This window comes from Periophthalmus magnuspinnatus, chromosome 4, assembly GCF_009829125.3.
Source record: "Periophthalmus magnuspinnatus isolate fPerMag1 chromosome 4, fPerMag1.2.pri, whole genome shotgun sequence".
Classification (NCBI taxonomy): domain Eukaryota; kingdom Metazoa; phylum Chordata; class Actinopteri; order Gobiiformes; family Gobiidae; genus Periophthalmus; species Periophthalmus magnuspinnatus.
Window position 1 is genome coordinate 34,635,175 of NC_047129.1, and position 23,760 is coordinate 34,658,934.

The following is a 23,760-nucleotide window of genomic DNA, read 5'->3' on the forward strand; positions in this document are numbered from 1 at the left end:
CTCTCCTCCCATTGGTCGACCTCCTCAGAGCTGAGCGGTGATTGGCTGTTTTCCTCCAGGACGTCTGATGTGGTGGAGCCTTCATCATCGCTGCCCTCCTCTTCCTCCTCACCACCAGAGAGCACTGCTGCCTGTCCCTGTACTTCCTGTCCCTGTACTTCCTGTCCCTGTACTTCCTGTCCCTGTGCATTTCCTGTTTCAGACTCAGGAGCTTCACCAACATCTCGATTTTCGGCCATTTTGTTTTCTGAATCATTCTTTGCCGTCACTTTGTCTTCGCCCCGATTTTCCACAGCTTCATTTGAAACATTTTCCTCAAATTTCTCTCCTGGACTTTGAGATTCCAGGTTCATCTCCGTCTTAAGTTTGAGGATCTCTTCATTTGTGGCTGGAGTGACTTCTTGTTTTTGAACCTTAGCTGTTTCTGACTCCTCCTTTTCTTCTTTTTGGTCAAAAACTTCATCTGGAAGTTCAGATGTTTCAGCTCCAGCCACAATCTGCGCAGCCTCCTGAACGTTCTCTCCGAGTTTGGACATGGTGTTGTTTTCCGCCGGATGTGCGTCATTCACCTCTTTTGTGACTAAAGTTTCTGCATTTTTCACCATTTTGTTTGCTTCTTTCTCCTGAGTTTTCAATTGGATTTCATTTCCCGTTTCCTCTGAAATGTCACTGATCTCCTCCACCATCACTTTAGCTTCCTGTCGTCCATTTGCGACGCTTTCTGGATTCGTGTTTCCCGCTACGGCAGCCATTTTGTCCCCATTGGTCTCCACAGTTTGGGCGCCTGCCAGATCTGCGGCGCCCCGTGCTTCCTGGGTCCCGGTGGGCGTGTGGGGCAGGGTCGCGGGGGAAAGGCCGTGATTGGACGCACAGAGAGATGATGCGGACGAGAGGGCGGGGCTTGCAGGGGCGGATCCGGTAGAAGACAGACTAGAGTGACTCAGTAAGTCTCTGCTGTCGTTAAACAGGTTGTACTTCTGCAAACTCACCGCCTCTTTGAGAACTACAACCAGAAGAAAATACTGTTATAAACCAGGACTGAACCAGGACTGAACCAGGTCTTACCTCTCGAGACCTCTTTGTGGAGAATACTGAGTAGAACGTCTTGGTAAATGTTCTCGATATCAATGAAGTCGCAGTGATCGAGGGGCACGTTCTCCTCTGCGTCCTTGAGCTGACACATGACATAGAAGAGACTTAATACAGTCAACCCACAAGACCCAGCACCTAGACCCTGCAGCTGTACAGTCTGCAGTTACTCCTGCAGGTGTTCAGTGTTACCTGTCTGTGTGGACCCTGCAGGTGCTCAATGCAACCTGTCTGTGTGGACCCTGCAGGTGCTCAGTGCTGTCTGTGTGGACCCTGCAGGTGCTCAGTGCAACCTGTCTGTGTGGACCCTGCAGGTGCTCAATGCAACCTGTCTGTGTGGACCCTGCAGGTGCTCAGTGCTGTCTGTGTGGACCCTGCAGGTGCTCAATGCAACCTGTCTGTGTGGACCCTGCAGGTGCTCAGTGCTGTCTGTGTGGACCCTGCAGGTGCTCAATGCAACCTGTCTGTGTGGACCCTGCAGGTGCTCAGTGCAACCTGTCTGTGTGGACCCTGCAGGTGCTCAATGCAACCTGTCTGTGTGGACCCTGCAGGTGCTCAGTGCTGTCTGTGTGGACCCTGTTTGTGTTGCTCCTGCAGGTGTTCAGTGTTACCTGTTTGCGTTGCTCCTGCAGGTGTTCAGTGTTACCTGTTTGCGTTGCTCCTGCAGGTGTTCAGTGTTACCTGTTTGCGTTGCTCCTGCAGGTGCTCAGTGTTACCTGTTTGCGTTGCTCCTGCAGGTGTTCAGTGTTACCTGTTTGCGTTGCTCCTGCAGGTGTTCAGTGTTACCTGTTTGCGTTGCTCCTGCAGGTGTTCAGTGTTACCTGTTTGCGTTGCTCCTGCAGGTGTTCTTTGAGGTAGGGCAGTGTGATTTGGACCAGCGCCTCCTCACAGATCCTCTTCCTCATGGAGCTGCTGTCGTAGTCGAATTGCTGAAAGAACCAAATGATTTAAAGGTTCAGTATTTCACTTTACAGCTCAAAATGCTCCGTTCCACCTCGGGAGGGCATCTGACACACTACAGAGACACAGGAGGATGGCAGGGCATCTGACATACCTTGAGGACGCGATGTCGGGCCTTGTCGATGGAAGACGCGGCGTCGTCCTGATCGTCCTCCAGAACTTTGTGCAGAAGAGTCTCAAACGTGAAGGCGGCGTTTTCCATCAACTGAAACAAAGAACCAGGTCTAAACCAGGACTAAATCAGGACTAAACCAGGACTAAATCAGGACTAAACCAGGTCTAAACCAGGTCTAAACCAGGACTAAACCAGGACTAAACCAGGACTAAACCAGGACTAAACCAGGTCTAAACCAGGTCTAAACCAGGACTGAACCAGGACTAAACCAGGACTAAACCAGGACTAAACCAGGACTAAACCAGGACTGAACCAGGACTAAACCAGGACTAAATCAGGACTAAACCAGGACTAAACCAGGTCTAAACCAGGTCTAAACCAGGACTAAACCAGGACTGAACCAGGACTAAACCAGGACTAAACCAGGACTAAACCAGGTCTAAACCAGGTCTAAACCAGGACTAAACCAGGACTGAACCAGGACTAAACCAGGACTAAACCAGGACTAAACCAGGACTGAACCAGGACTAAACCAGGACTAAATCAGGACTAAACCAGGACTAAACCAGGTCTAAACCAGGTCTAAACCAGGACTAAACCAGGACTAAACCAGGACTAAATCAGGACTAAACCAGGACTAAACCAGGTCTAAACCAGGTCTAAACCAGGACTAAACCAGGACTGAACCAGGACTAAACCAGGACTAAACCAGGACTAAACCAGGACTAAACCAGGACTAAACCAGGTCTAAACCAGGACTACACCAGGACTACACCAGGTCTAAACCAGGACTAAACCAGGACTAAACCAGGACTAAACCAGGACTAAACCAGGACTAAACCAGGACTAAACCAGGTCTAAACCAGGACTGAACCAGGACTAAACCAGGACTAAATCAGGACTAAACCAGGACTAAATCAGGACTAAACCAGGTCTAAACCAGGTCTAAACCAGGACTAAACCAGGACTAAACCAGGACTAAACCAGGACTAAACCAGGTCTAAACCAGGTCTAAACCAGGACTGAACCAGGACTAAACCAGGACTAAACCAGGACTAAACCAGGACTAAACCAGGACTGAACCAGGACTAAACCAGGACTAAATCAGGACTAAACCAGGACTAAACCAGGTCTAAACCAGGTCTAAACCAGGACTAAACCAGGACTGAACCAGGACTAAACCAGGACTAAACCAGGACTAAACCAGGTCTAAACCAGGTCTAAACCAGGACTAAACCAGGACTGAACCAGGACTAAACCAGGACTAAACCAGGACTAAACCAGGACTGAACCAGGACTAAACCAGGACTAAATCAGGACTAAACCAGGACTAAACCAGGTCTAAACCAGGTCTAAACCAGGACTAAACCAGGACTAAACCAGGACTAAATCAGGACTAAACCAGGACTAAACCAGGTCTAAACCAGGTCTAAACCAGGACTAAACCAGGACTGAACCAGGACTAAACCAGGACTAAACCAGGACTAAACCAGGACTAAACCAGGACTAAACCAGGTCTAAACCAGGACTACACCAGGACTACACCAGGTCTAAACCAGGACTAAACCAGGACTAAACCAGGACTAAACCAGGACTAAACCAGGACTAAACCAGGACTAAACCAGGTCTAAACCAGGACTGAACCAGGACTAAACCAGGACTAAACCAGGACTAAACCAGGACTGAACCAGGACTAAACCAGGACTAAATCAGGACTAAACCAGGACTAAACCAGGTCTAAACCAGGTCTAAACCAGGACTGAACCAGGACTGAACCAGGACTAAACCAGGACTAAACCAGGACTAAACCAGGACTAAACCAGGACTGAACCAGGACTAAACCAGGACTAAACCAGGACTAAACCAGGACTAAACCAGGACTAAATCAGGACTAAACCAGGACTAAACCAGGTCTAAACCAGGTCTAAACCAGGACTAAACCAGGACTGAACCAGGACTAAACCAGGACTAAACCAGGACTAAACCAGGACTAAACCAGGACTAAACCAGGTCTAAACCAGGACTACACCAGGACTACACCAGGTCTAAACCAGGACTAAACCAGGACTAAACCAGGACTGAACCAGGACTAAACCAGGACTAAACCAGGACTAAACCAGGACTAAACCAGGTCTAAACCAGGACTACACCAGGACTAAACCAGGACTAAACCAGGACTAAACCAGGACTAAACCAGGACTGAACCAGGACTAAACCAGGACTAAACCAGGACTAAACCAGGACTGAACCAGGACTGAACCAGGACTAAACCAGGACTAAATCAGGACTAAACCAGGACTAAACCAGGTCTAAACCAGGTCTAAACCAGGACTAAACCAGGACTGAACCAGGACTAAACCAGGACTAAACCAGGACTGAACCAGGACTGAACCAGGACTAAACCAGGACTAAACCAGGACTAAACCAGGACTAAACCAGGTCTAAACCAGGACTACACCAGGACTACACCAGGTCTAAACCAGGACTAAACCAGGACTAAACAAGGACTGAACCAGGACTAAACCAGGACTAAACCAGGACTGAACCAGGACTAAACCAGGACTAAATCAGGACTAAACCAGGACTAAACCAGGTCTAAACCAGGTCTAAACCAGGACTGAACCAGGACTGAACCAGGACTAAACCAGGACTAAACCAGGACTAAACCAGGACTAAACCAGGACTGAACCAGGACTAAACCAGGACTAAACCAGGACTAAACCAGGACTAAACCAGGACTAAATCAGGACTAAACCAGGACTAAACCAGGTCTAAACCAGGTCTAAACCAGGACTAAACCAGGACTGAACCAGGACTAAACCAGGACTAAACCAGGACTAAACCAGGACTAAACCAGGACTAAACCAGGTCTAAACCAGGACTACACCAGGACTACACCAGGTCTAAACCAGGACTAAACCAGGACTAAACCAGGACTGAACCAGGACTAAACCAGGACTAAACCAGGACTAAACCAGGACTAAACCAGGTCTAAACCAGGACTACACCAGGACTAAACCAGGACTAAACCAGGACTAAACCAGGACTAAACCAGGACTGAACCAGGACTAAACCAGGACTAAACCAGGACTAAACCAGGACTAAACCAGGACTGAACCAGGACTAAACCAGGACTAAATCAGGACTAAACCAGGACTAAACCAGGTCTAAACCAGGTCTAAACCAGGACTAAACCAGGACTGAACCAGGACTAAACCAGGACTAAACCAGGACTAAACCAGGACTGAACCAGGACTAAACCAGGACTAAACCAGGACTAAACCAGGACTAAACCAGGACTAAACCAGGTCTAAACCAGGACTACACCAGGACTACACCAGGTCTAAACCAGGACTAAACCAGGACTAAACAAGGACTGAACCAGGACTAAACCAGGACTAAACCAGGACTAAACCAGGACTAAACCAGGACTAAACCAGGTCTAAACCAGGACTACACCAGGACTAAACCAGGACTAAACCAGGACTAAACCAGGTCTAAACCAGGACTACACCAGGTCTAAACCAGGACTAAACCAGGTCTAAACCAGGACTACACCAGGACTAAACCAGGACTAAACCAGGTCTAAACCAGGTCTAAACCAGGACTACACCAGGTCTTCGTACCTGTTGGAGGTCGATCTGGACGCTGTGGACGACTCCTGTCAGGTTCTTGAAGCCAAATCTGTCTCTGAGACGCTTCAGCCGCTCCTCGAGAAACCCGATGGAATGAAAACTGTCTTCCAGGCGAGGACGGGACATGGACAGGAGCGCCTGGGACAAAGACACGTCACCTGTACATGTGTGTGACGGGCTCTGTCAATCAAACCTGTTGCTAACGCTAATGCTAACGCTAACAGGAGCGACCTCGGGGACAGAAGGACCTGATTTGTCTGTTATTAATGTTCAGATCTGGATTTACAGACACAATAGTGAAATAAAAACCCCAGGATCATGTAGAGGGTTAATACGAACATTTAAGACCAGAATGAGACGGACACAGGGACAGAGAGAGGACAGAGGGGACAGAGAGAGGACAGAGAGGAGACAGAGAGGACAGAGAGAGGACAGAGAGGGGACAGAGAGAGGACAGAGGGGACAGAGAGGACAGAGAGAGGACAGAGAGGAGACAGAGGAGACACAGAGGGGACACAGAGGAGCCAGAGAGGACACAGAGGGGATACAGAGAGAGGACAGAGGGGACACAGAGGGGACAGAGTCAATGGAGCAGGAAGTGGAACATGATCACTTCCTGTTTGTGACGCGGCGTTAGCAGGTTAGCTCTGTCCATTTATATAAAGTCTATGGTGTGGACGGTGGACAGTACCTCCCTGAGTGTCTCTCGGTCCACTCCCCGGAGGACCTCCTCTCTGACCTGGTCCATCATCCCCGCACACAGCTCTCGTCCCTGGGAGAAGCCGCGGCTGACGGGCTCCATGAGCTCCTCCAGGACGGAGCTCAGGTACGGCTGCACCTCCTGTGAGACGAGACCCTCAGCAGGAGGAACCACCACCGCTGAGGACGGGGGACGGGTTAGACCTGGGTTTAGACCTGGTCTAGTCCTGGATTAGTCCCGGTTTAGTCCTCACCTTGGACTCGCTCCTTCAGCTGTTCTCTGCTCCTCTGGATCTGGTCCATGTCTGAGTGGATCTGGACCTCCTTCTGCCTGAGACTCGTCCTGAGCTCGTCCTTCAGAGACGAAAGTCCCTCCAGAAGTGTCTCCTGCACCAGCACATACGCCGCCTCCACCGTCTGCAAGAGAGAGCGAGGAATCTGACCCACAACCTCAGAGAGAAAGAGAGGAATCTGACCCACAACCTCAGAGAGAAAGAGAGGAATCTGACCCAGCCGGGCTCAGCCCGTAGGAGACGTGGGGTCGTCCTCCTGCGGGAGGACGAATGGATCTCCAGACATGGAGACTGGTTCTGGGGACATGGAATGTCACAGGGGGAGGAGCCTGAGCTCGTGCTCGTTGAGTGTTATCGGTTGGACACAGTCGTCCTCACCTCCACAGCTTGGGTCTGGAACCAACTCCTCCAGAGGAGCTGGACTCTCCATTTCTCTGGCGTTGCCCGCGACAGTGCAACCAACCGGGGACTCCTTTGTTCTCCTGGGGGACTTCAACGCCCATGTAGACAACGACAGAGACACCTGGAGGGACGTGATCAGGAAGAACGACCTCCCTGATCTGAACCCGAGTGATGTTCTGTTGTTGTTCTGTTGTTGTTCTGTTGTTGTTCTGTTGTTGTTCTTCTGTGTGAGTTACAGTTTGTCCAGAACAAACTCCATGTTCGAGCACAAGGTCCATCAGTGCACGAGGCACCAGGACACTCCAGGTCGGAGGTCGATGAGCGACATTGTTGTCGTGTCATCTGACCTCCAGCCACGTGTCTTGGACACTCGGGTGAAGAGAGGGGCAGAGGTGTAGAGCACCACCTGGTGGTGAGTTGGATCCACTGTTGGTAGAGGAAGCCAGACAGACCTGACGGACCAAAGCGTATCATGTTGGGAACGTCTGGTGGAGCCTCTGTCAGGGGGGTCTTCAACTCACACCTCTGGGAGAACTTCTCCCTGATCCCGGGGGAGGTTGGAGACATGGACTCTGAGTGGGCCATGTTCTCCACTTCTATTGTCGATGCGGCCGCTCATAGCTGTGGTCGTAAGGTCTGTGGTGCTCGTTGGGGTGACAACCCCGAGCCCGGTGGTGGACACCGGAAGTAAGGGATGCCGTCAAGCTGAAGAAGGAGTCCTATCGAGCCTTGTTGGCTCGTGGGACTCCTGAGGCAGCTGATGAGTACCGGCGGGCCAAGCGTGTCGTGGCTCGTGAGGTCACGGAGGCAAAAACTCGGGGTTGGGAGGAGTTCGGGGAGGCCATGGAGGAGGACTATCGGACGGCCTCAAAGAGATTCTGGCAAACCGTCCGACGCCTCAGGAGGGGGAAGCAGTGCTTCACCAACACTGTTTACAGTGAGAGAGCTGCTGACCTCGACTGGGGATGTTGTCGGACACTCAGCCTTCCCAGTAAGGTCTATTCTAGGTCTATTGTTGTTGTTGGAGAGGAGAATCCGACCGATAGTCGAACCTCAGATTCAGGAGGAGCAGTGTGGTTTTCGTCCTGGTCGTGGAACACTGGACCAGCTCTATACTCTCCATCGGGTCCTCGAGGCTCATGGGAGTTTGCCACAGTCCACATGTGTTTTGTGGATCTGGAGAAGACATTTGACCGTGTCCCTCGTGGTGTCCTTTGGGGGGTGCTCCGGGAGTATGGGGTCCGGTCCCTGTATGACCGGAGCAGGAGCTGTGTCTCTGCAGTGAGTCAGACCTGCTCCTGGTGCAGGTTGGACTCAGGGCTGCCCTTTGTCACCGGTTCTGTTCATTATATTTTTGGACAGAATTTCAAGGCGCAGCCAGGGGCCGGAGGGGGTCTGGTTCAGGGGCCAGAGGGGGTCTGGTTCAGGGGCCGGAGGGGGTCTGGTTTATGAACCACAGGATCATCTCTGCTGTTTGCAGATGATGTTTGTCCTGATGCTTCTTCGAGTCAGGACCTGCAGCTCTGGGGCAGTTTGAGCCGAGTGTGAAGTGTCTGGGATGAGAATCAGCTAAATCTGAGGACCTGGTTCTCCACCGGAAAAAGGTGGTGCCCTCTCCGGGTGGAGAGTCTCTGCCTCAGGTGGAGCAGTTCAAGTATCTCAGGGTCTTGTCTCGACTGAGGGGAGGATGGAGCGTGAGATTGACAGTTGGATCAGTGTCTGCAGTGATGTTGTCTCTGTGTCGTCTGTCGAAAGGACAAGATCACAGATACAAGCGGCTGAAATGAGTTTCCTCCTCAGAGTGGCCGGGCGCTCCCTTAGAGAAAGGGGGAGGAGCTCGGTCTCACAGGAGGAGCTCAGAGTAGAGCTGCTGCTCCATGTGGAGAGGAGCAGCTGAGGCTCGGGCATCTGCTCAGGACGCCTCCCTGAGGAGGTGTTCATGTCCCACTGGAAGGAGGCCCCAGGGAAGACCCAGGACACACTGGAGGGACTATGTCTCTCTGGCCTGGGAACGCCTTGGGGTCCCACCGGAGGAGCTGGAGGACGTGTCTGGGGTGAGGGAAGTCTGGGAGTCCCTGTTTAGACTGAGTCCCGGTGACCCGGCCCCGGATAAGAGGAAGAAAATGGAGGATGGATGGATGGATGACCCACAACCTCAGAGAGAGACAGAGCGAGGGAAGAGAGCGAGGGACTTACAGCGAACCACACTCGTTTCTTCTCGTTCTTCTTGGCCTTGAGTTTCGGGAGCAGATCTTTCTCCAGAACGACAAGAAGACGCTCCATCACCGAGTTAGAGAGAACCTGAAGAACATCAAGAACTGAACCAGGACTGAACCAGGACTAAACCGGGACTAAACCAGAACTAAACCAGGACTGAACCAGGACTGAACCAGGACTAAACCGGGACTAAACCAGAACTAAACCAGGACTGAACCAGGACTAAACCGGGACTAAACCAGGACTGAACCAGGACTAAACCAGAACTAAACCAGGACTGAACCAGGACTAAACCAGAACTAAACCAGGACTGAACCAGGACTAAACCAGAACTAAACCAGGACTGAAACAGGACTAAACCAGGACTGAACCAGGACTAAACCAGGACTAAACCAGGACTAAACATGGACTGAACCAGGACTAAACCAGGTCTAAACCAGGACTAAACCAGGACTAAACCAGGTCTAAACCAGGACTAAACCAGGACTAGTCCGGGTCTTGAGGACACATTCCTGTCTGTCAGAGGATTTTGAGGAATTTCTCAGTGTCTCTGCTGCTCGAGGCACAGCCACTGTGTCCTGGTTCAGTCTGTTTAAGTTATTTTATCAGGCCCTGGTTCACATTTCCCTCAGTAGTAGTAGTAGTAGTAGTAGTAGTAGTAGTAGTAGCGTTAGTAGTAGTAGTAGTATTAGTAGTAGTAGTAGTAGTAGTAGCGTTAGTAGTAGTAGTAGTAGTAGTATTATTAGCAGTAGTAGTAGTAGTAGTAGTAGTAGTATTAGTAGTAGTAGTAGTAGCGTTAGTAGTAGTAGTAGTAGTATTATTAGCAGTAGTAGTAGTAGTAGTAGTAGTAGTAGTATTAGTAGCAGTAATAGTAGTAGTAGTAGTAGTAGTAGCGTTAGTAGTAGTAGTTGTAGTATTAGTAGTAGTAGCGTTAGTAGTAGTAGTAGTAGTAGTAGTAGTAGTAGCAGTAGTAGTAGTAGTAGTAGTAGTAGCGTTAGTAGTAGTAGTAGTAGTATTAGTAGTAGCGTTAGTAGTAGTAGTAGTAGTAGTAGTAGCGTTAGTAGTAGTAGTAGTAGTAGTAGTAGTAGTAGTAGCAGTAGTAGTAGTAGTAGTAGCAGTAGTAGTAGTAGCAGCAGTAGTAGTATTAGTAGCAGTAGTAGCAGTAGTAGTAGCAGCAGTAGTAGTAGTAGTATTTATAGTACTCTTGTATTATTCTTACCCTGACGTCACTCCCGATCAGCATGTCCCAGTTCCCGTAGCTTCCCTGAGATTCTCTGTAAAACTGAACGGCTTTGACGAAACCTTTAACCTCAAAAGAGCTTTTCTTCAGGAAGTCTGAAAACACAGAAACATCAGACTGAAACATCTCCACAAACCAGGAGACACATCAGACTGAAACATCTCCACAAACCAGGAGAAACATCAGACTGAAACATCTCCACAAACCAGGAGAAACATCAGACTGAAACATCTCCACAAACACAAACCAGGAGACACCTCAGACTGAAACATCTCCACAAACACAAACCAGGAGAAACATCAGACTGAAACATCTCCCACTCTCACACAGTCGCCTCTGTCCAGCGCTGAGGACTCCAGATGTCAGGGCCTCTGTGTGTGACTTTAGTACTGTAGTACTTTAGCTCTGATGTCGTACTTTAGCTCTGATGTCGTACTTTAGCTCTGATGTAGTACTTTAGCTCTGATGTAGTACTTTAGCTCTGATGTAGTACTTTAGCTCTGATGTAGTACTTTAGGTCTGATGTAGTACTTTAGCTCTGATGTAGTACTTTAGGTCTGATGTAGTACTTTAGCTCTGATGTAGTACTTTAGCTCTGATGTAGTACTTTAGGTCTGATGTAGTACTTTAGCTCTGCTGTAGTACACAGATTGTTAGCACTGACAGTAATAGTAATAGTATTGCAGTAGTATTGTAGTACCTTGGTTCTGTGTATTTGTAGTACTGTAGTAGTATTTGTAGTAGTAGTATTACAGTAGTGTTTGCAGTACTGTAGTACCTTGGTTCTGGTGTCGTACACAGCTCGTCAGAGCAGACAGAAACTTCTCCTGTCTCTGTTGTTGTTTGAAGCAGAAGTACGAGTCCCGTCGATACGGCAACCGCAGGTAAACAGGAAACTGCCCCGGCATCGAGGAAAGGGGCGGGGCAAAGTCCTCCTGAGCACCTGTCAGAGACACACCTGTCAGAACAACACCTGTCAGAACAACACCTGTCAGAGACAGAGTCAGAGTTTAATGTTTGTCCATCCATCCATTTTCTTCCTCTTATCCGGGGCCGGGTCGCGGGGGCATCAGTCTAAACAGGGACTCCCAGACTTCCCTCACCCCAGACACGTCCTCCAGCTCCTCCGGTGGGATCCCAAGGCGTTCCCAGGCCAGAGAGACATAGTCCCTCCAGCGTGTCCTGGGTCTTCCCTGGGGCCTCCTCCCAGTGGGACATGCCCAGAACACCTCCCTAGGGAGGCGTCCAGGAGGCATCCTGAGCAGATGCCCGAGCCACCTCAACTGGCTCCTCTCAACGTGTAGGAGCAGCGGCTCTACTCCGAGCTCCTCCCGTGTGACCGAGCTCCTCACCCTATCCCTAAGGGTGCGCCCGGCCACTCTGTGGAGGAAGCCCATTTCAGCCGCTTGTATCCGCGATCTTGTCCTTTCGGTCATTACCCAGAGCTCATGACCATAGGTGAGGGCAGGAACGTAGATTGAGGTAAATCGAGAGCTTCGCCTTTGGGCTCAGCTCCTTCTTTACCACAACGGACCGATACAGCGACCGCATCACTGCAGACGCTGAACAAGACCCCGAGATACATGAACTCCTCCACTTGGGGCAGAGACTCACCACCCGGAGAGAGCAAACCACCTTTTTCAGGTGGAGAACCATGGCCTCGGATTTGGAGGAGCTGATTCTCATCCCAGACACTTCACACTCGGCTCAAACCGCCCCAGTGCTGCAGGTCCTGGCTCGAAGAAGCATCAGGACAAACATCATCTGCAAACAGCAGAGATGAGATCATGTGGTCCCCAAACCAGACCCCCTCCGGCCCCTGAACCAGACCCCCTCCAGTCCCCAAACCAGACCCCCTCCAGTCCCCAAACCAGACCCCCTCCGGCCCCTGAACCAGACCCCCTCCGGCCCCTGAACCAGACCCCCTCCGGCCCCTGAACCAGACCCCCTCCGGCCCCTGAACCAGACCCCCTCCAGTCCCCAAACCAGACCCCCTCCGGCCCCTGAACCAGACCCCCTCCGGCCCCGAACCAGACCCCCTCCAGTCCCCAAACCAGACCCCCTCCAGTCCCCAAACCAGACCCCCTCCGGCCCCTGAACCAGACCCCCTCCAGTCCCCAAACCAGACCCCCACCCGTCCCCCAACCAGACCCCCTCCGGCCCCTGAACCAGACCCCCTCCGGCCCCTGAACCAGACCCCCTCCGGCCCCTGAACCAGACCCCCTCCGGCCCCTGAACCAGACCCCCTCCAGTCCCCAAACCAGACCCCCTCCGGCCCCTGAACCAGACCCCCTCCGGCCCCGAACCAGACCCCCTCCAGTCCCCAAACCAGACCCCCTCCGGCCCCTGAACCAGACCCCCTCCGGCCCCTGAACCAGACCCCCTCCGGCCCCTGAACCAGACCCCCTCCGGTCCCCAAACCAGACCCCCTCCGGTCCCTGGCTGCGCCTTGAAATTCTGTCCATAAATATAATGAATAGAACCGGTGACAAAGGGCAGCCCTGAGTCCAACCTGCACCAGGAGCAGGTCTGACTCACTGCAGAGACACAGCTCCTGCTCCGGTCATACAGGGACCGGACCCCATACTCCCAGAGCCCCCCCACAGGACACCACGAGGGACACGGTCGAATGTCTTCTCCAGATCCACAAAACACATGTGGACTGTGGCAAACTCCCATGAGCCTCGAGGACCCGATGGAGAGTATAGAGCTGGTCCAGTGTTCCACGACCGGGACCAAAACCACACTGCTCCTCCTGAATCTGAGGTTCGACTATCGGTTGGATTCTCTTCTCCAGTCCCTGAAGTAGACCTGAGGCTGAGGAGTGTGATTCCCCTGTGACTGGAACACACCCTCCGGTCCCCCTTCTTATACAGAGGGACCACCACCCTGGTCTGTCAGTCAGTCCAGTGGCTGACTGCCACTCGATGTTGCAGAGACGTGTCAGCCAAGACAGTCCCACTGGGAGCTCTGTTGTCGGGGGCTTCATGCCCCTGGTCGGGTCACCCATGGCAAACAGGTCCAGGGGGACGGGTCAGATGAAGAGCGGTTCAGAAGCCCCTTATGATGAGTGCAAAAACAAGGCCGTTTACGTCGCCCGGACTGGCGTTACCGGGGCCCCACCCTGGAGCCAGGCCTGGGGTGGGTGCTCGACAGCAAGCGCCTGGTGACCAGGCCTTTCCCCACGGGGCCCGGCCGGGCCCAACCCGAAGGAACGACGTGGGGCCGTCCTCCTGTGGACCCACCACCCGCAGGAGGATCTGTAAGGGGCCGGTGCTTGAAGATCTGGGCGGCAGTCGAAGGCGGGGACCTCGACAACCGGATCTCCGGACATGGAGACTGGCTCTGGGGACATGAAGGTCACCTCGCTGGGGGGGAGGAGCCTGAGCTTGTGCGGGAGGTTGAGCTTTACCGGCTAGATATAGTCGGCCTCACCGCCACGCACAGTTCGGGCTCTGGAACCCAACTTCTTGAGAGGGGCTGGACTCTCCATTTCTCTGGCGTTGCCCGCGGGGAGCGGCGGCGAGCTGGTGTGGGCTCATTGCCCCACAGCTCAGCTGCTGCGTGTTGGGGTTCACTCCAGTGAACGAGAGGGTCGCATCCCTGCGCCTTCGGGTCGGGGACAGGTCTCTCACTGTTGTGTCGGCCTACGGGCCAAACAGCAGTGCAGAGTACCCGGCCTTCTTGGAGTCTCTGGGAGGGGTACTAGACAGTGCACCAACCGGGGACTCCGTTGTTCTCCTGGGGGACTTCAACGCCCATGTGGGTAACGACAGTGACACTTGGAGGGGCGTGATTGGGAGGAACGGCCTCCCCGATCTGAACCCGAGCGGTGTTCTGTTGTTTGTCACGACACTAAAATTTCAAGCTGCATTTCGGTGCTAAAGAAAAACATTTGATAGACAATACAGATACGACGACAATGAAAGACTCAGACAGGAGCAGACAGGAGGAGGCACGAGGAGGCACGAGGAGGCAGGAGGAGACAGGAGGAGACAGGAGGAGACAGGAGCAGAGAGGAGGAGGCAGGAGCAGAGTAACTGACTGGAGTCATCGGGGAAGCATCTGTCCACCAGCTCCATGTATCTCTCCTCTGTGGTCAGCACAGCGCCCCCTGTGGGCAGCAGTCTGTGGTGCGGTGGCGCCCCCTTCAGGAAAGTCTGGAAACACATGAAATAAACACAGTGTGTTTAAGAGAGCGCTCCTCCCAGAGAGCGACCGAACAGAAGCTAACAGCGACCACGGGTAATCTGTGTGCACTACACAAACTACACAAACTCCAGTATATCTCCCCACAAATGTCTCTCCTTTTCTCCTCCTCCTCTCCTCCTCCCCCTCCTCCACTCCTCCTCTCCTCCCCCTCCTCTCCTCCTCCCCCCCTCCTCTCCTCCCTCCCCTCCCCCCCTCCTCTCCTCCTCCCCTCCTCTCCTCCTCCTCCTCTCACCTCGATGTTCTCGTGACACTCCAGGATGTAGTTTGCTCTCATTACGACGTATCTTTCTCTCCATTTTCGCGTCTCGTCAAAATAAAACAGGGCGTCCTCGTAGAGCACCTCTCCGCCTTCAGGGGGCGCCTGCAACAACAGGAGTGTGAGCCACAGCCGCCCCGGGGCAGCGCCGTCGCTCCGGCATGAGCCACAGCCGCCCGGGGCAGCGCCGTCGCTCCGGCCGGCCTGTCGTGGTCGTCTCTTTTCTTTCATTGACAGATTGAACGATACTTTTTGGGGTCAATATAAATCGTGGGACTTTTTCTTTGGGATTTGTGTCTTTTTTTTTTATGAGATTTGAGCTGAAGATTCTTAACTTTATAGACACAAACAACTCCTGAAGTGTTGTGTTCAGTTATTTATTTATTTATTACAGCTCATCATTTTTAACAATTGACACTTTGCAGTGACGTCATGAGGTTTGGAGAAAACTCAAGACAAAAATCCAAACTGGATTTAACGAGCTCATGTTCAGGAGCCTGTGGTTTGATTTTACACAAAAAGGTGAGAGTGTCGGCTAATGCTAATGCTAATGCTAATGCTAATTAGCACTAGCTAAGCACTAGCTTGTGACTGTAATGTTACTTGAGAGGGACTTGTTTAACAGCTCAGAACAGCTTGTGTTTAAATAAAGCCCAGATTAAAGTCTAATGTGAGTAACAGAGCTTCAGACAGAGTAGTGCCTACAGTTAGCATCACAGCTCCACAAAGTATTAATACTGTAAAGGTAGAATACTTTTTCAGGATAATTCTGTGTTGGATTTCAGTATTTTTGTTTATCATGTATATTTACTTCAACAACATCTCACACTTCAAAATGTGTGATCATGATTGAGCTTTGACCACAGCAGACACAGACGCAGACGCAGACACAAATGCAGATACAGAAGAAGACACAGTCACCGAAGCAGACGCAGACGCAGACACAGGCACATGCGCAGACACAGACTCAGACGCAGCAGAAGATGCAGACCCAGGTGCAGACGCAGATGAAGACACAGACACGTGACATGTTGAACACTACATAAATAAAATTAATACTTCACAAGAGGAGATGTCTTTGTTTTGAAAGAGACATATTTATGTCAATGCTAACGCTAATGCTAATCTTAAGCTAATACTAAATTTAGGAATAATAATTGTTTTTTTTAATCCCTCAAACTGAAGTATCCATATATTAAAAAACACCCCACTTAGTCTTTATTTTAACAAATTTGATATTTTAATAGCTGATTATATTTTTTTTCTGTTTTTAATAAAAGTTAGAAAAACCAATGAGATACAGCGAGCTAGCTAGTGTGCTACTGTGCACGGAGCCGATTATACAAGTAAAAATATATAAACAAAGAGCATGAGGGCGGAAAACACAAGGTGAAGGAGGTAAAAGAGGTGAAGAGGAAGAGAAGTGACACCACACAGAATGACATCATCAGAGCGTTGTAGGGAGTATTATCTATGACATCAGGTGTTGTAGGGAGTATTATCTATGACATCAGGTGTTGTAGGGAGTATTATCTATGACATCAGGAGTGTTGTAGGGAGTATTATCTATGACATCAGGAGTGTTGTAGGGAGTATTATCTATGACATCAGGAGTGTTGTAGGGAGTATTATCTATGACATCAGGTGTTGTAGGGAGAATTATCTATGACATCATCAGGAGCGTTGTAGGGAGTATTATCTATGACATCATCAGGAGTGTTGTAGGGAGTATTATCTATGACATCATCAGGAGCGTTGTAGGGAGTATTATCTATGACATCATCAGGAGCGTTGTAGGGAGTATTATCTATGACATCAGGTGCGTTGTAGGGAGTATTATCTATGACATCAGGTGTTGTAGGGAGTATTATCTATGACTTCAGGTGTTGTAGGGAGTATTATCTATGACATCACCTTCTGTTTGAGCAGTTGTGTGGTTTGTTCCCGCAGTTGTTCCACGTCGTTCTGAGCCTGACAGAACCGAGCCACGAAGAACTGCCTCCTGTAGAACGGAGTGAAGCGCCGGAGCTCCGCCTCCGCCTCACCTGCAGATACACACACATATAACACACACACATATAACACACACATACACATACACATACACACACACATATAACACACACACATATATATATACACACACATATAACACACACACACACACATATATATACACACACATATAACACACACATATATATAACACACACATATAACACACACACACATATAACACACACATATATATATATATACACACACATATAACACACACACACACATATATATACACACACATATAACACACACATATATATAACACACACATATATATAACACACACACATATAACACACACACACACATATATATATATACACACACATATAACACACACACACACATATATATATATACACACACATATAACACACACATATATATAACACACACACATATAACACACACATATATATGTACACACACATATATACACACACACACACATATATATGTACACACACATATATACACACACATATAACACACACATATAACACACACATATATATAACACACACACATATAACACACACATATATATAACACACACACATATAACACACACATATATATAACACACACACATATATATATACACACACATATAACACACACATATATATAACACACACACATATAACACACACATATATATAACACACACACATATAACACACACACATATATATATATACACACACATATAACACACACACACATATATATGTACACACACATATATACACACACATATAACACACACATATATATAACACACACACATATATATGTACACACACATATATACACACACATATAACACACACATATATATAACACACACACATATAACACACACACACACATATATATATATACACACACATATAACACACACATATATATAACACACACACACATATATATGTACACACACATATATACACACACATATAACACACACATATATATAACACACACACATATATATGTACACACACATATATACACACACATATAACACACACATATATATAACACACACACATATATATGTACACACACATATATACACACACACACATATATATAACACACACACATATATATGTACACACACATATATAAACACACATATAACACACACATATATACACACACACATATATATGTACACACACATATATACACACATGACACACATATAACACACACATATATATAACACACACACGACACACACATATACACATATATAACACACACACATATATATACACACACACACATATATATACACACACACATATATAACACACACATATATAACACACACACATATATATACACACACACACATATACAGTTGGGGGTGAGGCTCAGGTTACACTCTTTTTTGAGTCTGAAAGAACAAGGTCAGATATAACAATAGACAAAAAAACAGGACTGAACCAGAACTAAACCAGGACTGAACCAGGACTAAACCAGGACTAAACCAGGACTAAACCAGGACTGAACCAGGACTAAACCAGGACTAAACCTGGTTCTCGTCTGAGTCATATTCAAATCTTGTGTGAGGTTTATGTAAAATTTCACAAGTGTTAGCTCCTCCTCTCCCCTGCTCCTCTCCTCTGCTCCTCTCCCCTGCTCCTCTCCTCCGCTCCTCTCTCCTCTCCTCTCCTCCGCTCCTCTCTTCTCCTCCGCTCCTCTCTTCTCCTCCGCTCCTCTCTTCTCGTCCGCTCCTCTCTTCTCCTCTCTCCTCTGCTCCTCTCCTCTCCTCTGCTCCTCTCCTCTCCTCCTCTCCTCTGCTCCTCTCCTCTGGGTGGCGTCATGTCAATGACCCGTAAAAGAGTCAGAATGTGAAGCATGTTCAGAACAAGGGACAAACCGGTCGACAGGTACAACGTGAGACAGGTACAACGTGAGACACGTACAACATGAGACAGGTACAACGTGAGACAGGTACAACGTGAGACAGGTACAACGTGAGACACGTACAACGTGAGACAGGTACAACGTGAGACAGGTACAACGTGAGACAGGTACAACGTGAGACAGGTACAACGTGAGACACGTACAACATGAGACAGGTACAACGTGAGACAGGTACAACGTGAGACAGGTACAACGTGAGACACGTACAACGTGAGACGGGTACAACGTGAGACAGGTACAACGTGAGACACATACAACATGAGACAGGTACAACGTGAGACAGGTACAACGTGAGACAGGTACAACGTGAGACACGTACAACGTGAGACGGGTACAACATGAGACAGGTACAACGTGAGACAGGTACAACGTGAGACACGTACAACGTGAGACGGGTACAACGTGAGACAGGTACAACGTGAGACACATACAACATGAGACAGGTACAACGTGAGACAGGTACAACGTGAGACACGTACAACGTGAGACGGGTACAACATGAGACAGGTACAACGTGAGACAGGTACAACGTGAGACAGGTACAACGTGAGACAGGTGAAGCCTGGTGTAGTCCTGGTTTAGTCCTGATTTAGTCCTGGTTCAGTCCTGGTTCAGTCCTGGTTTAGTCCTGGTTTAGTCCTGGTTTAGTCCTGGTTTAGTCCTGGTTTAGTCCTGGTTCAGTCCTGGTTTAGTCCTGGTTCAGTCCTGGTTCAGTCCTGGTTCAGTCCTGGTTTAGTCCTGGTTCAGTCCCGGTTTAGTCCTGGTTTAGTCCTGGTTCAGTCCTGGTTCAGTCCTGGTTCAGTCCTGGTTTAGTCCTGGTTCAGTCCCGGTTTAGTCCTGGTTTAGTCCTGGTTTAGTCCTGGTTTAGTCCTGGTTCAGTCCTGGTTTAGTCCTGGTTCAGTCCCGGTTTAGTCCTGGTTTAGTTCTCTCTGGGTGATGGAGTATTCTGCTGGGACTGTTACCACAGCAACATGAACAGGGGAAGTGCCCGGTCACACACACGTAACACACACAGACGTAAAACAAAGGTAACACACACATAACACGCACAAAACAAACACACACAAACATGTACACACATGTACACACACCACACACACATGTACACACACAGGTACATGTGGTGGCTCCTCCCTCTCACCTCAGACACACCTGAAAACATGTGTGACAGGTTAGACAGGTGAGGACACGCCCCTCTGTGTGTGACAGGTTAGACAGGTGAGGACACGCCCCTCTGTGTGTGACAGGTTAGACAGGTGAGGACACGCCCCTCTGTGTGTGACAGGTTAGACAGGTGAGGACACGCCCCTCTGTGTGTGACAGGTTAGACAGGTGAGGACACGCCCCTCTGTGTGTCACATGTCTTAGTCATGCCTGAGCTATGAAGTACACATGTACACACCTACACACGTACACACGGTAGAGAAAGTAATGCAGTACACACAGTACTGCAGTGCACAGTATACACAGTATACACAGCACACAGTACTGCAGTACACACAGTACACACAGTACTGCAGTACACACAGTACACATAGTACTGCAGTACACACAGTACTGCAGTACAGGTCCAGGCCTGTCCAGTTCTGCACTCACTTCTAAATCCCACTGTGGTTATATATTATTATAATGATCACAGAGCAGGATGGGAGGGCATCTGACACACACATAATCAGATGGATGCTCAAGCGTACTATTACTACTACACGAAAATACTGTGACTATACAAGTATGACACTGTGTTTAGTCCTGGTTTAGTCTTTGTTTAGTCCTGGTTTAGTCCTGGTTTAGTCCTGGTCTAGTCCCGGTCTAGTCCCGGTCTAGTCCCGGTCTAGTCCCGGTTTAGTCCCGGTTTGGTCCCGGTTTGGTCCCGGTTCGGGTCCCAGTTCGGTCCTGGTTCAGTCCTGGTTCAGTCCTGGTTTAGACCTGGTTTAGTCTTCGTTTAGTCCTGGTTTAGTCCTGGTTTAGTCTTTGTTTAGTCCTGGTTTAGTCCCGGTCTAGTCCCGGTCTAGTCCCGGTTTAGTCCTGGTTTAGTCCCGGTCTGGTCCCGGTCTGGTCCTGGTCTAGTCCTGGTCCAGGGAGGATCCCTGTCCCTGTTGCCGTGGTTACAGTCTTGAGTCTTTGGTTTAAAACAGTGACTCTGAACCACTGGGCCGCGGCCCAAAGTGGGCCATGAAATCAGAAGATTAAAAACATTTAATATTAACTACACAGTAATAATGATAATAATCATGATAATAACAATGATAATCATGATAATAATGACTCAGGACTGAACCAGACTGTCCTGTTTTACATGGATCAGATTTCAAGTTTCTGCACAAAAAACTATGAACCAGGACTAAACCAGGACTGAACCAGGTCTAAACCAGGTCTAAACCAGGACTAAACCAGGACTAAACCAGGACTGAACCAGGTCTAAACCAGGTCTAAACCAGGACTAAACCAGGACTAAACCAGGACTAAACCAGGTCTAAACCAGGTCTAAACCAGGACTAAACCAGGACTAAACCAGGACTGAACCAGGTCTAAACCAGGTCTAAACCAGGACTAAACCAGGACTAAACCAGGACTGAACCAGGTCTAAACCAGGTCTAAACCAGGACTAAACCAGGACTAAACCAGGACTAAACCAGGACTAAACCAGGTCTAAACCAGGTCTAAACCAGGACTAAACCAGGACTAAACCAGGACTGAACCAGGTCTAAACCAGGTCTAAACCAGGACTAAACCAGGACTAAACCAGGACTAAACCAGGACTAAACCAGGACTAAACCAGGACTAAAGTTTGATCCTAGTTTTGTCCCAGTCCTGGCCTGGATCCTGGTCTTGTTCAGTCCGGAGGCTCATCTGTGCGACCCTCCCTGGTCCTGTAGGGTCCGGGTGTGGTCCTGCTTTAGTCCAGGTCTAGTCCGGGTCTAGTCCGGGTCTGGTCCGGGTCTAGTCCGGTGTTACCTCGGATGGACGCGCTCTTGCTCTCGTCCAACAGAGAGGACCCGGAGATCCCCATAACAGACCCGCGTTAGTCCGGTTCAGATCCTGAGACCCGCGTTAGTCCGGTTCAGATCCTGAGACCCGCGTTAGTCCGGTTCAGATCCTGAGACCCGCGTTAGTCCGGTTCAGATCCTGGCGCAGGTGAGACTCAGGTGAGGCTCGGGTCTTGTTCCGGGACTCTCTCATGCCACGCCCACCTCGCCCTCCTCCAGATCTGACTCTCCTCTGCCCGGACTGTCCCGGGTTAGTCCCGGTCCAGGTTCAGTGAAGCTCGAGCTGTGATTGGCTCATCTGTGAGCGCGTGCACAGGGGAGTGCACGAGCGAGAACACGAGCTCATGAACGCGCCCAGGTCTAAACCAGGACTAAACCAGGACTACACCAGAACTAAACCAGGACTAAACCAGGACTACACCAGGACTAAACCAGGACTGAACCAGGTCTAAACCAGAACTAAACCAGAACTAAACCAGGACTACACCAGGACTAAACCAGGACTGAACCAGGTCTAAACCAGGTCTAAACCAGGTCTAAACCAGGACTAAACCAGGACTGAACCAGGTCTAAACCAGGTCTAAACCAGGTCTAAACCAGGACTAAACCAGGACTGAACCAGGTCTAAACCAGGACTAAACCAGGACTAAACCAGAACTAAACCAGGACTAAACCAGGACTACACCAGGACTAAACCAGGACTGAACCAGGTCTAAACCAGAACTAAACCAGAACTAAACCAGGACTACACCAGGACTAAACCAGGACTGAACCAGGTCTAAACCAGGTCTAAACCAGGTCTAAACCAGGACTAAACCAGGACTGAACCAGGTCTAAACCAGGACTAAACCAGGTCTAAACCAGGACTAAACCAGGTCTAAACCAGGACTAAACCAGGACTGAACCAGGACTAAAACAGGACTAAACCAGGACTAAACCAGGTCTAAACCAGGTCTAAACCAGGTCTAAACCAGGACTAAACCAGGTCTAAACCAGAACTAAACCAGGACTAAACCAGGACTACACCAGGACTAAACCAGGACTGAACCAGGTCTAAACCAGGACTAAACCAGGACTAAACCAGGACTAAACCAGAACTAAACCAGGACTGAACCAGGACTGAACCAGGACTGAACCAGGACTAAACCAGGACTAAACCAGGACTAAACCAGAACTAAACCAGGACTGAACCAGGACTGAACCAGGACTGAACCAGGACTGAACCAGGACTAAACCAGGTCTAAACCAGGACTAAACCGGATCCTCCGTGTGACGGGCGTCCTCCGTGTGACGGGCGTCCTCCGTGTGACGGGCGTCCTCCGTGTGACGGGTGTCCTTTGTGTGACAGGTGTCCTCTGTGTGTGACAGGCGTCCTCCGTGTGACAGGCGTCCTCCGTGTGACAGGCGTCCTCCGTGTGACAGGCGTCCTCCGTGTGACAGGCGTCCTCCGTGTGACAGGCGTCCTCCGTGTGACAGGCGTCCTCCGTGTGACAGGCGTCCTCCGTGTGACAGGTGTCCTCCGTGTGACAGGTGTCCTCCGTGTGTGACAGGTGTCCTCCGTGTGACAGGTGTCCTCCGTGTGACAGGCGTCCTCCGTGTGACAGGCGTCCTCCGTGTGACAGGTGTCCTCCGTGTGACAGGCGTCCTCCGTGT

General features: G+C 49.7%; 1 protein-coding gene across 1 annotated transcript in view; it reads right to left on the bottom strand.

Moving 5' to 3' along the window:
• LOC117369965 (protein Niban 1-like) overlaps nucleotides 1–22,296 on the bottom strand; it is a 23,533-nt gene extending 1,237 nt beyond the window's left edge. Inside the window, exons 1-14 of the mRNA XM_055221191.1 lie at nucleotides 22,076–22,296; nucleotides 17,033–17,163; nucleotides 15,095–15,223; nucleotides 14,696–14,810; nucleotides 11,429–11,593; nucleotides 10,630–10,745; nucleotides 9,390–9,494; nucleotides 6,753–6,915; nucleotides 6,491–6,678; nucleotides 5,791–5,937; nucleotides 2,144–2,254; nucleotides 1,911–2,018; nucleotides 1,066–1,174; nucleotides 1–1,003 (exon numbers count right to left, since the gene is read on the bottom strand). The exon at nucleotides 1–1,003 is cut by the window's left edge and continues 24 nt beyond it. Coding sequence (XP_055077166.1) covers nucleotides 1–1,003; nucleotides 1,066–1,174; nucleotides 1,911–2,018; nucleotides 2,144–2,254; nucleotides 5,791–5,937; nucleotides 6,491–6,678; nucleotides 6,753–6,915; nucleotides 9,390–9,494; nucleotides 10,630–10,745; nucleotides 11,429–11,593; nucleotides 14,696–14,810; nucleotides 15,095–15,223; nucleotides 17,033–17,163; nucleotides 22,076–22,130 — 2,645 coding nt within the window. The 5' untranslated portion in view covers nucleotides 22,131–22,296. The remainder of the gene's footprint in view (nucleotides 1,004–1,065; nucleotides 1,175–1,910; nucleotides 2,019–2,143; nucleotides 2,255–5,790; nucleotides 5,938–6,490; nucleotides 6,679–6,752; nucleotides 6,916–9,389; nucleotides 9,495–10,629; nucleotides 10,746–11,428; nucleotides 11,594–14,695; nucleotides 14,811–15,094; nucleotides 15,224–17,032; nucleotides 17,164–22,075) is intronic.
• Between the last annotated feature and the right edge of the window lie 1,464 nt (nucleotides 22,297–23,760).